The 16700-nt window shown below is 38.2% G+C and overlaps 1 protein-coding gene across 1 annotated transcript in view; it reads right to left on the bottom strand.

Moving 5' to 3' along the window:
• Positions 1–4414: 4414 nt before the first annotated feature.
• si:ch211-158d24.2 (multiple epidermal growth factor-like domains protein 9) overlaps positions 4415–16700 on the bottom strand; it is a 113705-nt gene continuing 101419 nt past the window's right edge. Inside the window, exons 5-6 of the mRNA XM_061897439.1 lie at positions 10005–10274; positions 4415–8085 (exon numbers count right to left, since the gene is read on the bottom strand). Coding sequence (XP_061753423.1) covers positions 7610–8085; positions 10005–10274 — 746 coding nt within the window. The 3' untranslated portion in view covers positions 4415–7609. The remainder of the gene's footprint in view (positions 8086–10004; positions 10275–16700) is intronic.

Genomic DNA, 16700 nt, shown 5'->3' with positions numbered 1-16700 from the left:
ATAGCGCTTTTCTACCTTCAAGGTACTCAAAGCGCTTTGACAGTACTTCCACATTTACCCTTTCACACACACATTCACACGCTGATGGAGGGAGCTGCCATGCAAGGCGCTAACCAGCACCCACCAGCACAACGGACGTGACGAGGTTGGTACTAGGTGGGGATTGAACCAGGGACCCTCGGGTTGCGCACGGCCACTCTTCCACTGCGCCACGCCGTCGATAATACACCGTACTTTGTGTGTGTGGTCCAATCCAACCGCATTCGCTTGACATCTCTGTTCCATAGTAAAGCCTGACTGTCATCTTTCGGGAATGTAAGCAATCAAACACCGGCTGTGTTTGTGTTGTTAAAGCCGGCCGCAATACACCGCTTCCCACCTACAGCTTTCTTCTTTGATGTCTCCATTGTTCATTGCACAAATTGCAAAAGATTAACCAACACAGATGTCCAGAATACTGTGGAATTTTTCGATGAAAACAGACGACATAATAGCTGGGAACGATGCTGGCACAAAATGTCCTCTACAATCCGTGACGTCAGGCGCAGGTGTCATCATACCGAGACATTTTCAGCAGGAGTTTTCTGCGCGAAATTTAAAATTGTTATTTAGTAAACTAAAAAGACTGTATTGGCATGTGTTGCAATGTTAATATTTCATCATTGATATACAAACTATCAGACTGCGTGGTCGGTAGTAGTGGGTTTCAGTAGGCCTTTAAGTCGGGGTCCACGTTAATCCATTCATGGTAAACTAACTATGCCTGCAAAGACGGCGTCTGTGGAAAGGTGGTTTTCTACATGGAAAAGAATCGAAACGTGCAGTCGGAATGGGACTGACCGAGGACGACTTTATTCCCTGGCAATGATCCCCAATTGGGAAAGAGAGACTTTTAAAACTCCAAAGAAAAAGAGAAAAAGGAGGACTTCTACAACAAAGTCATGGAGATATTCGTCCAGGACGGAAAGAGGACTGGACTTCATTTACAAGTAAAGGTAAGATATACTGTCCAGTGCAGTGGTTGTCAACCTTTTTTCAGTGATGTACCCCCTGTGAATTTTTTTTTAATTCAAGTACCCCCTAATCACAGAAAAACATTTTGGTTGAAAAAAAGAGATGAAGAAGTAAAATACAGCACTATGTCATCAGTTTTTGATGTATTAAATTGTATAACAGTGCAAAATATTGCTCATTTGTAGTTGTCTTTCTTGAACTATTAGGAAAAAAAGATACAAAAATAACTATGAAACTTGCTGAAAAATAAACAAGTGATTCAATGATAAAGATTTGTACACATAGAAGTAATCATCAACTTAAAGTGCCCTCTTTGGGGATTGTAATAGAGATCCATCTGGATTCATGAATTTATCACAATTTCAGAAGGGTTAAAACCAATAAAAATCAGTTCCCAGTGGCTTATTTAATTTTTCGAATTTTTTTTCAAAATTTTACCCATCATGGAATATCCTGAAAAAAGGCTTTAACGTGCCTTATTTTCGCTATCTGTGAAGCCACCGTCCATTTTCCTGTGACGTCATTCAGTGATGCCAACATGGCGGATAGCACAGCAAGATATAGCGACATTAGCTCGAATTTAGACTCGGATTTCAGCAGCTTAAGCGATTCAATATATTACGCATGTATTGAAACGGATGGTTGGAGTATAAAGGCAGATAGCGAAAATTAAATTGAAGAAGAAACTGAAGCTATTGAGCAAATAGCTATTGACGCTATTCGACGATCGCCTTCTAACCACCGATTGAGTGTCGCAGGTTATCCATACATCTCTGTGCCATGTCTGCCTTAGCATCGCCGTTAAAATGTGCAGACCAAACGATCTGAACTTTCGCATCTTCTGACACTGGAGCAACTTAAATCTGTCGATTGGTAAGTGTTTGTTTGGCATTAAATGTGGGTGCAGGGAAAGGCTGGATGTAAATATAGCTACAAATGTACATACAGCTAGCCTAAATAGCATGTTAGCATTGATTAGCTGGCAGTCATGCCGTGACCAAATATGTCTGATTAGCCCATACGTCAATAACATCAACAAAACTCACCTTTGTGATTTCGTTGACTTTATCGTTGGAAATGCATTCACAGGTTATCCATACATCTCTGTGCCATGTCTGCCTTAGCATCGCCGGTAAAATGTGCAGACCAAACGATCGGGACTTTCGCATCTTGTGACACTGGAGCAACTTAAATCCGTCGATTGGTAAGTGTTTGTTTGGCATTAAATGTGGGTGTACATTAAATTTGTATGTACAAATGTACATACAGCTAGCCTAAATAGCATGTTAGCATCGATTAGCATGCCGTGCTATTCGATGAACACTCCACATAAATCAACTTGAATCCGTCCCTGATCGTGTTGTTACACCCTCCGACAACACACCGACGAGGCATGATGTCTCCAAGGTACGGAAAACAGTTGAAAAAACTGAAAATAACAGAGCTGATTTGACTTGGTGTTTGTAATGTGTTTGATAAAATGGCGGATTGACTACCTATGTGACGTCACAACGTGACGTCAACGCTCCGAGTGTGAATAATAGAAAGGCGTTTAATTCGCCAAAATTCACCCATTTAGAGTTCGGTAATCGGTAAGAAAAATATATATGGTCTTTTTTCTGCAACATCAAAGTATATATTGACGCTTACATAGGTCTGGTGATAATGTTCCCCTTTAACATCAATATTTATGGAACATGTCCACAAAAAATCTAGCTGTCAACAATGAATATTGCATTGTTGCATTTCTTTTCACAGTTTATGAACTTACATTCATATTTTGTTGAAGTATTATTCAATAAATATATTTATAAAGGATTTTTGAATTGTTGCTATTTTTAGAATATTTTTATAAATCTCACATACCCCTTAGCATACCTTCAAGTACCCCCAGGGGTATGCGTACCCCCATTTGAGAACCACTGGTCTAGTGCATGGGGTCTCCAAACTATGGCCCGCCCGCTTACAAAATACGGCCCGCGGGAAGTCCCCAAGTTGACAAAAACAATAGTTTGAATTTTTTCTTTCTAATCCATTTTCTACCGGTTGTGACTCTCGGTGTCTCCTCGACATTGAGGTAAATTATATTGTCTAAAAATGCATTTTCCCATCGAAAACGTGACATCATACTTGCCAACCTTTGAGACCTCCGAATTCGGGAGGTGGGCGGGGGGTTGGTGTTGTTGACGTAGCGGGGGTGTATATATTTTCAAGTATTTCTTATTTATTTATATATATATATATATATATATATATATATATATATATATATATATATATATATAGATAGATAAATATATGTACATAGATATATATAGATAGATATATGTACATATATATATATATATATATAGATAAATATATGTACATAGATATATATAGATAGATAGATATATGTACATAGATATATATATATATATGTTTGTGTTTATATATGTGTATATATATGTGTATATGTATATATATATATGTGTGTATATATATATATATATATATATATATATATATATATATATAATATTTGGATTCATGTAACTTGCTACTTGACATATGCTAGCTGTTAGCATGCAAACGTTGATACACTAGCATGTCAACTTCTTAAACTACTTTTAGAGTGGTTCACTTCTGGGTCATATAACTTGGTTCTAGAGCTATGCTAGCTTTTAGCATGCAAACTTTAACATGCAAGCATGCCAACTTGTTTAGCTACTTTTACAGCCGTTCACTTCAGGGTCATATAACTTGCTACTTGACATATACTACCTGTTAGCATGCTAACTTTGACACACTAGCATGTCAACTTCTTAAACTACTTTTAGAGTGGTTAACTTCTGGGTCATATAACTTGGTTCTAGAGCTATGCTAGCTTTTAGCATGCAAACTTTAACATGCAAGCATGCCAACTTGTTAAGCTACTTTTACAGCCGTTCACTTCAGGGGCATATAACTTGGTACTTGACATATGCTAGCTGTTAGCATGCTAACTTTTTTTTTTAGCTACTTTTACAGCCGTTCACATTAAGGTCACATAACGTGATACTGGACATTTGCTAGTTGTTAGCGTGCTAACTTTTTTAGCCGATTTTGCAGCCGTGAACAACAGATTCACTCAAACAAAAGTAAAATATATTTGTAATATTTCTTCTGCCAATAAGGTATGTTGTGTGTCTACCAGTTTGTTTTTTTTTTTATAAAAACTTGGTTCAAAGATTACAGAGTACATTTTGAGGACATCCAACAATACCGGGAAAATTTGGTCCCAATAACCGTGACATGAATTATTACCCTATTTCACACTAATAACAAAGAAAACATTTGAGTCTGAGAGTCCCATCAACAAGGAACAATCTAATGAAGTAAGGCGTGCATTTATTCAATGAGGAGGTGACAAAAACACAAGGGCAATTCAATCCTTTTTATTCGAGTGGAGCGCTGACTTTGGGCTGTTATAATTATTATTGTTGAGATTATTCACACGGTGGTGGTGCGTTCAAGTCCTCCATCTGCGTAAATGTGGCCACTTTCACTCACAACAAGACGAAGAAGAAGATAAAAAAAAAAGCAACATGGTGTCCTGGTGAGAGACGAGCTTTGGAGCTACTTCTACCTACTACTATTCACATTCTTCTGTACACATTTACACACACGTCACATACGGAACCTTGTTGCTACCTGAGGAGTTCTGTCTCACAACTTATTTTCTTCAGGGTTCAAGCAAACAGACCAAAGACCAACAAAAAAATATTATTTTCACTGAAAATATTGTGAGGTTTTTATCCACATTGTTGCCTTTCATCTTTGTTTGGTGGCCTGAGTTTTTTTTTTTATGTCAAATATGTGCCTCGGCTCAACTGCTAAACAATAAATATCAAATTAAAAGATTGTATTTTTACAGGCTTCGGACAAAATAATTTTTTTACCCTTGTAGTGGAATGTTGACTAATTACTGACAGCATGGGAAGTCGGGGTGTGTCCATTTTCTCTTCTAAAGATACAAACAGGTCAAACAGTCATAATTGTGAGATTAAAAGTCATAATTATGAGATAAAAAAAGTCGTAATTAAAAGATCCATCCATCCATTTTCTACCGGGATGGCGGGGGGTGCTGGAGCCTCATCCATTTTCTACCGGGATGGCGGGGGGTGCTGGAGCCTATCTCATGCATTCGGGCGGAAAGCGGGGTACACCCTGGACAAGTCGATAAAAAGTCAAAATTATTGGATAAAAAAAGTCAGAATTATAAGATAAAAGGTCAAAATTATGAGATAAGAAGTCAATTAGGAGAGAGTCAAAACTATGGGATGAAAAAAGTCATAATTTTAAGATATAGAGTGAATGTTGTCAGTCTATCTGTGTTGGCCCTGCGATGAGGTGGCCACTTGTCCAGGGTGTACACCGCCTTCTGACCGATTTTTGCTGAGATAGGCACTAGCGACCCCAAAGGGGAATAAGCGGTAGGAAATGGATGGATGGATGGAATTTTGCAGGACTGTATTTAGTCAGATTAACAGCGATTAAACGAGGGCTTGATGTATATTGTATGTGAAGGCCGAGTAGCCATGGCAACACAGAAAACTCTCAACAATATTATTCATGCTCCCATTTGACAGTGTTCATGTTCCCAAATGCTTCTGTGCTCCCAAGAGGGGAAATAATAGGAATGATGGAAGTCAGGGGTGTCCAAAGTGCGGCGCCGCCCACTTTTTGTCTTCTAAAAAAACTACCCAAAAAACAGGTGAGATGTAACGAGAAAAAAATCGCAGTGTTGACTCTAATAACACAAAACTGCCATGCGGGCTGTTTTTTTTTTCAAATGTCTTCGCTCAAAAAATACTAATGAATCAAAATCAATGTTATGACGTTTTTTCTCTTATTCAAAGCTCCAATTACTTCACATCAAAGATAACACATTGAAATATTTTGGGGTGAAAATATTGCATATTTTGTCTTTGGCATATAAAAATGTTTTCTTTGACAAAAAGGGTGTGAAAAAACAGCAAAAAAACATTTAAAAAAATAAAACATTTAAATTGAACGATAGAGCTGAATTTGATTGCGAAACTTAAGACTTTAAAGTAAAAAAATAAAATAAAAAGATAACAATTTTTAAAAACTTTTCTGCTTTTGAATTCCCAAGAATTTTAGTGGGATTTTTATTTCAACAAATTGTCATTCCCCGAAAAATAATAATGAATCAAAATCAATTATGGACATATTCAATGCACCAATTGCTTCTATTTATTCTACTTCAAAATACTGCATATTTTGTGTTTTAGACAAATAAAAACAAAGTTTTCTTTGACAAAAAGAGTGTAAAACAACAGCAAAAAACCCCCATTAAAAAATAAGAAAAAAATTCAAAGTAGTTGATCAAAAAATTTAAGCGTTGAAAGTTCAAAAAAAAAAAAAAAAAGGATAATTAACTTTTCACATTTTTATGTTTTTGAATTCCCAAGAATTTTAATGGTATTTTTTTTTTTTAATTGTCATTCCCCAAAAAATAATAATGAATCAAAATCAATTATGGACATATTCAATGCACCAATTGCTTCTATATATTCTACTTTGAAATACCGCATATTTTGTGTTTTTGACACATACTACATAAACTACTACATAAACTACGTTTTCTTTGACGAATAGGCCATAAAACTATATATATATATATATATATATATATATATATATATATATATAAACTATATATATATATATATATATATATATATATATATATATATGTATATGTGTGTGTGTGTGTATGTATATATATATATATGTATGTGTGTATATATTTGTATGTATATGCGTGTCTGTGTATATATCTATATACGTGTGTGTGTAAATATACAGACATACTGTGTATATATATTTTTATTTAGTTTTACTTCATATTGACGGATGGACCTGAAGTGAAGTATATTGAGAGATTTAAGAATAATAAAAATAATAAAAAATAAATAATTATTTTTAAGGCCTTATTCAGGTCTCCGGGACCAAACTTGAGGGGAGCACTTATTTTAAAAACAATCTATAAATTGTATTGGTTTTCCAAAACAAAAAAATATTAAAATGGCCGGCGCACGCTTTGATTTTTTTAAGTGTGTGGCCCTCAATGGACACCCCTGATGTGAGTCACTGGCCTGCAGCTGGGTTGGGGAAAAGCTGGCTGAAAGAAAGTGTCGGAGGTGACGTCAGGCGTGCCGGCAAGGAAGTATAAACATGTGTCGGCAGCCTTCATTGTTCCCTCTCTGGAAAGCAAAGTCACAAAACATCAAATGAGATCAAATAAACATGTGCAGCATTTCCTCCCAAGAAGCAATAAATAATAATAATAATAATACAAATTCATTAAATAACAATCATTGTCTCGGTTTGAGTGATGGCCTTTCGACTCAAAACAGTCCATATTTGAAAATGCTCGCCTCCTGCCAGTCCTCCTGATTGCCCGCCATTTCTTTGGACGCTTCGCCGAGAAGAGCAAACTTCTTTTGTCACTTCGTGAAGCGTCGCAGGCGTCAGCCGGGAGGGAGGAGCTTTGGATTTGGTACGTTCCAGCAGCGTTGTGTGAGGAGGGCCCTTCCCGCGGCGGACGCTAGACCTTGTAGCAGTTCGCCTGCGTGTTGAGCGCCAGCTGACCGTTTGGCGCCACCTCGTTGGCCTCGTCCTCCAGCAGGCCGGACACGTCGGCGTTGGGGATGCTGTCGTGGTAGCTGCTGAAGCTGATGTTGTCCTCCTTCAGTTCTATGGTCCAGAAGGGCGCGTTGAGCTTGCGGTTCTGGTATTCTCTGTAGGTGTAGACGCCGCCCACGAAGCCCAGCAGCACCACCACCACCAGGATGATGACGGCCAGGATGATGACGTTGAACTGTGTCCAGGAGACGTCGGTCAGCGACGCCGTGGTGTTGTCCGCCGGGACGCCCAGGCTGGTCAGCGTGGCCTGTGGAGCGGCGGCCGCGCTCCGGTTGCCACCGTGCGTCGGGGTCGAGGCGACTCTCGCTCGGGCGGTCGTCAGGCTGCCGCCGAAGGAGGAAGTGCTGGAGTTGGGGACCTCTGCTGTGGTGACAAGTGCTGGGGAGGGTGAGGAGAGATGATTTTTACATTATTCATCTACAACTTTACACACGATCCCTTAAAGCAGTGAAAGAATGAATGGCCACTTTGATGTTTTTCATTTGCAAAAACAATACAATATATATTGGTAACCCTTAGGATTACCCACAATATATATTAGTAACACTTATATATTAGTAACACTTAGGACTACCCACAATATATATTAGTAACACTTAGGACTACCCACAATATACAGTGGGGCAAAAAAGTATTTAGTCAGCCACCGATTGTGCAAGTTCTCCCATTTAAAATGATGACAGAGGTCTGTAATTTTCATCATAGGTACACTTCAACTGTGCGAGACCGAATGTAAAAAAAAAATCCAGGAATTCACATTGTAGGAATTTTAAAGAATTTATTTGTAAATTATGGTGGAAAATAAGTATTCGGTCAACCATTCAAAGCTCTCACTGATGGAAGGAGGTTTTGGCTCAAAATCTCACGATACATGGCCCCATTCATTCTTTCCTTAACACGGATCAATCGCCCTGTCCTCTTAGCAGAAAAACAGCCCAAAAGCATGATGTTTCCACCCCCATGCTTCACAGTAGGTGTGGTGTTCTTGGGATGCAACTCAGTATTCTTCTTCCTCCGAACACGACGAGTTGAGTTTATACCAAAATGGATACATGGATGACCAAAAAGTTCTATTTTGGTTTTATCTGACCACATGACATTCTTCCAATCCTCTGCTGTATCATCTATGTATACATTTTGGTATAAACTCAACGCGTTGTGTTTGGAGGAAGAAGAATACTGAGTTGCATCCCAAGAATACCATAACTACTGTGAAGCATTGGGGGTGGAAACATCATGCTTTGGGGCTGTTTTTCTGCTAAGGGGACAGGACGATTGATCCGTGTTAAGGAAAGAATGAATGGGGCCATGTATCGTGAGATTTTGAGCCAAAACCTCCTTCCATCAGTGAGAGCTTTGAATGGTTGACCAAATACATAATTTACAAATAAATTCTTTAAAATTCCTACAATGTGAATTCCTGGATTTTTCTTTTCACATTCTGTCTCTCACAGTTGAAGTGTACCTATGATGAAAATTACAGACCTCTGTCAGCATTTTAAGTGGGAGAACTTGCACAATCGGTGGCTGACTAAATACTTTTTTGCCCCACTGTGGTACTCGTTTTAATTAATACAATTTAAAAAATACCACAATATTTTAACACAAATGCAATTTTATTGTCAGAATGTTAAACACCAAAAACAAAAAATGTTTTACTAAATAGACACAATTTATTTGATCACAACGTGGTAACAGTTTTATCTAATGTCCCATTATTTTGAGGTATATCTTGCCAGCGAGTTCACTTACTGTTTAAAAAAATGAATTGGCTGATTAATCAGCGTTTATACACGCTGAGTGCGATATTTGAATGTGCTAAGTTGGAAAGTCCTAATAAAACGATTGTCAAAAAGTAGGAGTTTCTATGACCTATTGTAAACAAGTGGCCAGGATGTATGGAGGGCAAATGGGACAAAATTAGATAAATAAATAAAATAATTATTATAAATTTAACAATTAATGCGGATGTATCGTTATTTTGGACAGAAGCGAAATAAGATGCTAAATTTAAACTAGTGCTGTCTTTTTAATCAGAAGAGTCTCACTAATCATGATTAATCACAGTATAGTACTGGCTTGCATCATTTTAATTAAAAAAAAAAAAAACAATTGATGAGGGTAAACAAACGAGAAACAGAAGAAATAATCGTTCAAATATCGAAACATTGGTATGGAGAATATGTCTGTTGTTGTTCTAAAACATATTGGAGGGAGTTAAATGAGAAAGACACTTGTTTGAGATCATTTCAGTTCCTGCTCGCTGATGAAAGAAATACTTTGACATATTTACTTACTTAGTCGGCTGCAGTTGTGAGCCAGGGCGTCACCTGAGAATCCAGGAGCACATTGGTGGCAGCGGGCCCCGCTGGTGTTGTTGATGCAGCTGAGGCAGAGGCCCGTGTCGGGGTGGCACACCTGGGCGGTGCGCTGCAGGTCTACATTCCCGCTGCAGTCACACGGCAAGCAGGCTCCGGATGATTTGTAGAAGCCCGCGCTGCACCGGTCACATAGCGGGCCCGTGTGGTTCTGAAGGCACTGGTCACATACTGGGGAGCCGCTGGGATCTGAACAAGAACAGAAAACTTCATGTAAACCAGGGGTCACCAACCTTTTTGAAACCAAGAGCTACTTCTTGGGTACTGATTAATGCGAAGGGCTACCAGTTTGATACACACTTAAATAAATTGCCAGAAATACCCAATTTACTCAATTGAGCTTTAATAAATAAATCTATATATATATATATATATATATATATATATAAAAAAATTGGTATTTCTGTCCGTCATTCCGTCGTACATTTTTTTCCCTTTTACGGAAGTTTTTTTGTAGAGAATAAATGAGGAAAAAAACACTTAATTGAACGGTTTAAAAGAGGAAAAAACACGAAAAAAAAAAATAAATAAATTTTGAAACATAGTTTATATTCAATTTCGACTCTTTAAAATTCAAAATTCAACCCCAAAAAATTAAGGGAAAAACTAGCTAATTCGAATCCTTTTGAAAAAAAAAAAAATAATAATTTATGGAACATCATTAGTAATTTTTCCTGATTAAGATTCATTTCATAATTTTGATGACATGTTTTAAATAGGTTAAAATCCGATCTGCACTTTGTTAGACTATATAACAAATTGGACCAAGCTATATTTCTAACAAAGACAAATTATTATTTGTTCTAGATTTTCCAGAACAAAAATTTTAAAAGAAATTCAAAAGACTTTGAAATAGGATTTAAATATGATTCTACAGATTTTCTAGATTTGCCCGAAATTTTTGGGGGAATTTTAATCATAAATTTGAATAAATATTTCACGAATATTCTTTGTCGAAAAAACAGAAGCTAAAATGAAGAATTAAATTAAAATGTAGTAATTATTCTTTACAATAAAAAAAAAAATGTACTTGAACATTGATTTAAAATTGTCAGGAAAGAAGAGTAAGGAATTTAAAAGGTAAAAAGGCATATGTTTTTAAAAAATCCTAAAATCATTTTTAAGGTTGTATTTTTTTCTCTAAAATTGTCTTTCTGAAAGTTATAAGAAGCAAAGTAAAAAAAAATGATTAATTTATTCAAACAAGTGAAGACCAAGTCTTTAAAATATTTTCTCGGATTTTCAAATTCTATTTGAGTTTTGTCTCTCTTAGAATTAAAAATGTCGAGCAAAGCGAGACCAGCTTGTTAGTAAAAGAATAAAATTTAAGAAAACAGAGGCAGCTCACTGGTAAGTGCTGCTATTTGAGCTATTTTTAGAACAGGCCAGCGGGCGACTCATCTGGTCCTTACGGGCTACCTTGTGGAACAACCACCCCTCAAACTGGGTATTTATACTTCAACATTTTCTGGGCCAAAGACCCCCAAACTGATGGAAAGATATTTATTTTGTATGAAATGATGATTGCATTTTACATTAAACTGGTCAAATACGGACCTTGTTATTGTGCAATACTAATAATGCTCAAATTTGTCCATTCAATGAACTTTTAAAAAGGTGGGAGCACTTGTTGGTAAATCTGATACCCCCAAGTAGTGTTGTGCCGATACCAATATTTTGGTACCAGTGCCAAAATTATTTTGATACTTTTCGAAACCTTTCTAAATAAAGGGGACCTAAAAAATGTCATTATTGGCTTTATTTTAACAAAAACATCTTAGGGTACATTAAACATGTTTCTTTTTGCAAGTTTTTCCTTGATTAAAATTGTGAACATACAAGACAACTTGTCTTTTAGAAGTAAGTAAACAAACAAAGGCTCCTTATATTAGTCTGCTGACTTATGCATTAACATATTGTGTCATTTATCATTCTATTATTTTGTCAAAATTATTAATCATTATTGTCTTATAAAATCACCTGACGAGCATGGAAACCTGCGAAACAGGCTTGTAGGGATGATATAGCCTCTGTGTTTTTTCCCTGACCTAACGTATATTCCGCTCGACCCGGTATATTTGTGTGTGTATGTGTATATATATTTATATGTGTATGTATATATGTATGTGTATATATATCTATGTTACATGTCGGCTTTCGGCCCCTGGCCAAATTGATGGGGCGCCAATGCGGCCCCCAAGTCAAAAATTTGGACATCCCTGCATTAATTGCATTGATGACAAAGTGAATTTAGTTTCCTTGCCTTGATCTTTTTACATTATTGAAATCAAAAGTTGGCAAAGCCTGAACGACCACCTCTGTGCCTCCAAAGTATCCACGGCGTTCAGTTCACTCTTCATACTACAAATGCTCGCTACATCTGTAAGTGCAAGTTAAAACTGTACTATGCAAAGCCAAAGCCATTTATCAACAACACCCAGAAAATTCTACAATACAAATACAACGTTGAAAAAACATACTTTTTGACGATTTTTAATCAATGTTGGGTTCTGATGTTGATTTGGCAATTGAATTTTGTTAATTTCCAAACCAACATTCTACAACACAAATACAATTTTGAAACAACATGCTTTTTGACAACATTTATTCAATGTCAGATTGTGATTTTAATTTGACCGTTGAATTTTGGTCATTTCCCAACCAAAATTCTACACCACAAATGACTTCCTACTGCCAGCTCGAGTCTAAACCATGGTGATTCTATGGTTCTTACTCCAGGTCGTAGAATCAAGACCACTCACCATAAATAAATGTCACACATTTACACGTCAAATGTGATTTAATATCCCCACCCAGAAGTGACCAAACATTTAAAAGGCAGTCATATAACAAATTGTTCTTCGCCACTGACGCAGATGCCAGTGTGTCAACCTTCCCTGTGCGAGGATGTGCTATTACTGAGATGTCACAAATCATGCTAGTTAATGTTTAGCAAGCTTGCCGTCATCAGCGCAGTCACAATTAATAAACGTGTTTAGTTTTTAAATATGTATTCTGTGTTACCAGTTATGTGAGGTTAATACAGAACAAGCACTGATTTATCATTCCTATGATCTCTGAGAGTTTGTCCGTCTCCTGATATCTGATCCACGGAAAGGTTTCAAATATTCCTTATCAGCAAGGCCTGTGTGCTCCCTTTTGAGTCAGCTTCCTCTCACGACCTCTAGATGGTAACACAAGAACACAAAATAAGTAGGGACAACAATATACAGTATGACCCTGGCTTTTGCCATCAGTTTACTGAGTTATAAGATCAGTTATTCCGTTTTTTTGTGCCTCTAGAAATGGTCAAAGTAAGGTGATGTACAGCAACGTGAATGTAGTTGGTACATTGTATGCAAGCTACACCAGGAATGAAGGAAAGAATGGAATATAATATATATATATATATATTTGCACCTGGCTCGCCGACAACAAGCTATCCATACACTTAGGTAAAACGGAATCGATCCTATTTGGGTCCCACATCAACCTTAAAGTCAATGACTTCACTATAAAAGTGGGTGACATTGTTATCACCAGGAAAGATGAGATCACCTACCTAGGTTCCATTCTAGAGGCTAATCTTTCCTGTGATAAAATGGCAACCAAGGTGATCAAAAAGGTCAACCAAAGAACGAGATTCCTCTACAGAATCTCCTCTCTGGTCAACAAAAGCACCTTGAGGATTCTAGCGGGAACTCTCATTCAAACCTTTTTCGATTACGCTTGCACCTCCTGGTACCCCAGCACCTCCAAAGCCCTCAAATCTAGACTCCAAACATCCCAGAATAAGCTAGTCCGGTTACTTTTAGACCTCCACCCCAGATCACACCTCAATCCAACCCACTTCTCCAAAGTGGGCTGGCTCAGGGTGGAGGACAGAGTAAAACAACTTGCACTGAGCCTAGTCTATAAAATCCCCTACACCTCCTTGATACCTAAGTACATGTCAAACTACTTAACGTACATGACCGCCATAACCACAACACCAGGGGGAGCTCCACAAACCACGTTAAACCCAGATTCCGATCTAACAAAGGTCTTAACTCATTCTCTTTCTATGCCACATCAATGTGGAATGCACTCCCAACAGGTATAAAAGTAAGTGCATCTCTATATTCCTTCAAAACCGCTCTAAAACAACACCTCCAGGCAACTTCAACACTTTATTAATACCCTCCTCCATTCACATCCCATCTCCCCGGATTATAAACAACCTAATGTAAATAATCAAATGTACTTCTAATGTATATACTGTACTTGTTCTTATGCTATCTGAACTCACTATGTTCTCTGCTGGCTGTACATATCCTACTAAGTAAGACCTACACTGTTTCAATGTCCACATTTCTCTGTTGATGCAATTGTTGACGACTGAAGTACTGATATCAACCAAAGTTCCTCATCCCACCCCCCGGATTGTAAATAATGTGAATAATTCAATGTATATACTATGATGATTAACCTGTGTGATGACTGTATTATGCTGATAGAATATATTTGTACCATGAATTGATTAACGTGGACCCTGACTTAAACAAGTTGAAAAATTTATTGGGGTGTTACCATTTAGTGGTCAATTGTACAGAATATGTACTGAACTGCGCAATCTACTAATAAAAGTATCAATCAAAAAAATCAATCAATCAATCAATATATATATAAAATATGTAGGTGTGGGAAAAATCACAAGACTACTTCATCTCTACAGAACTGTTTCATGAGGGGTTCCCTCAATCATCAGGAGATTTTTTTTTTTTTTTCCTCCTGATGATTGAGGGAACCCCTGATGAAACAGTTCTGTAGAGATGAAGTAGTCTATATATATATATATATATATACACACACACACACTGTATACACACCCCGCGACCCCAAAAAGGGACAAGCTGTAGAAAATGGATAGATGGATATATATAATCCCTTCATGAATGAGTATATCCGTTCGGCCTCGGTTATATGAAGAAGTACGCCTTCCCCTTCGAGCTGTCCTGGATGAACTGAAATTATTTGTTCCAATCATTTTGGAACTTGCAAGCGTAGTTCTTCTTCTCACTCGTCGTCGCCATGTCTCTTCTTCGTTTTTCCGCTTCGTCTCTGTTATGTTTTTGGACATTACTACTTGCCGTAGTTTTGAAGCAATGCATGATGGGGATCCGGTTGTTGTGTGTCAGTGTATTAACGTGCCGGCTGGAATAAACACACGCTGAGAAATAGCTCCGTGCCTGCCTGCTTTATGGGATATAGATAAAACTATGGATAACAGAGACATATATATAATAGTCTCCTTTTCAGGTGAGAGAGGACGCTTAAGGCATATGTTGTTGTCCGGGTGGAAATTCGGTAGGGGCACTTAAATTTGGGAATCTTCCTGGAAAATTGAGAGGGTTGGCAAGTATGAATATAGCCTATTGATTGAGTTTTATTTTTAACATTTTCAGCTGGTGGTGTGCCCGTGGATTTTGTTGAAAAACACTGGTGTCTGCATTATCTGACACACTCTCTACAAAAGAAAGACATGCAGAAATATTAAACACGGAGGCAGGCCAGACTACATCAGTAGGTACGGATCCAATCATACATGGGTCATTTAGTATGTGTGACCCACATTTTCAACTGGGGCAGCGCTCCACTTCACCTCCCCGAGAGTCACAACGGAGATTTCCCATTTAAAATTAAACTCCAAATATTTCCAACGCATTGATCCATGATACCGCATCTCCTCATGTTTCATGGTCGCCAGGGCAACCCGAGCTTGCAGAGTGCTCGGTCTCCTCACTCTGCTAAGTCGAGTCGGAAACCCCATTCGCCGCTCATGCCGCGGGATGAATCGCAATAACAGATCTCTGATCTTTTCGTTCTGAATATGGTTGTTCCAGCAGTGAACACCACGCTGCCCCCCCCAATCCCCCCCCCCCTCCGCTGTTATGGCGTTGCCTCTGTGGCACTGAGATGGCCCAGCTGTGATCGTGCTGTCCCAGCTCAGCTCAGCCTGGCCCGCGTCCCTTCCCCTCCCTCGCACATTGCAGAACATTTAGTGCAATCCCCTGCAGGCGCCCACGTAACCTGACAGTCGGCGCGTGTCCACGCAAGGCTGTTGCTATGCAGGGAGGGCACGGCTTCGGAAGCCTGTAGAAGATGGATGGATGGAGATAAGGCCTGGAAATACTCCAGCGGTACGTTTAAAAATGTGACAATTCCTAAAAGGGTACCCAGAGTAAATGTAAAGCTGTACAAGAACCATTTGGGGTAGAGCGGGGGTGTCCTCACTTTTTCCACTGAAGGTTGCACGCTAAAAAAACAAAGGCCTACTGAAGGCCACTACTGCAGACCACGCAGTCTGATAGTTTATATATCAATGATGAAATATTAACATTGCAACACATGCCAATACGGCCTTTTTAGTTTTGCTAAATTGCAATTTTGATGACGCGTACGCGTGACGCCACGGACTGTCAGGAAATATTAGCGCTGCACCACTCGCGGCTAAAAGTCGTCTGCTTTAACCGCATAATTACACAGTAATTTGGACATCTGTGTTGCTGAATCTTTTGCAATTTGTTCATTTAATACTGGAGACTATAAAGAACAATGCTGTTGGTGGAAAGCGGC

The sequence above is a fragment of the Nerophis ophidion genome, linkage group LG01 (assembly GCF_033978795.1).
Source record: "Nerophis ophidion isolate RoL-2023_Sa linkage group LG01, RoL_Noph_v1.0, whole genome shotgun sequence".
Lineage (NCBI taxonomy): Eukaryota > Metazoa > Chordata > Actinopteri > Syngnathiformes > Syngnathidae > Nerophis > Nerophis ophidion.
This window is presented reverse-complemented; position numbering and strand designations above follow the sequence as displayed.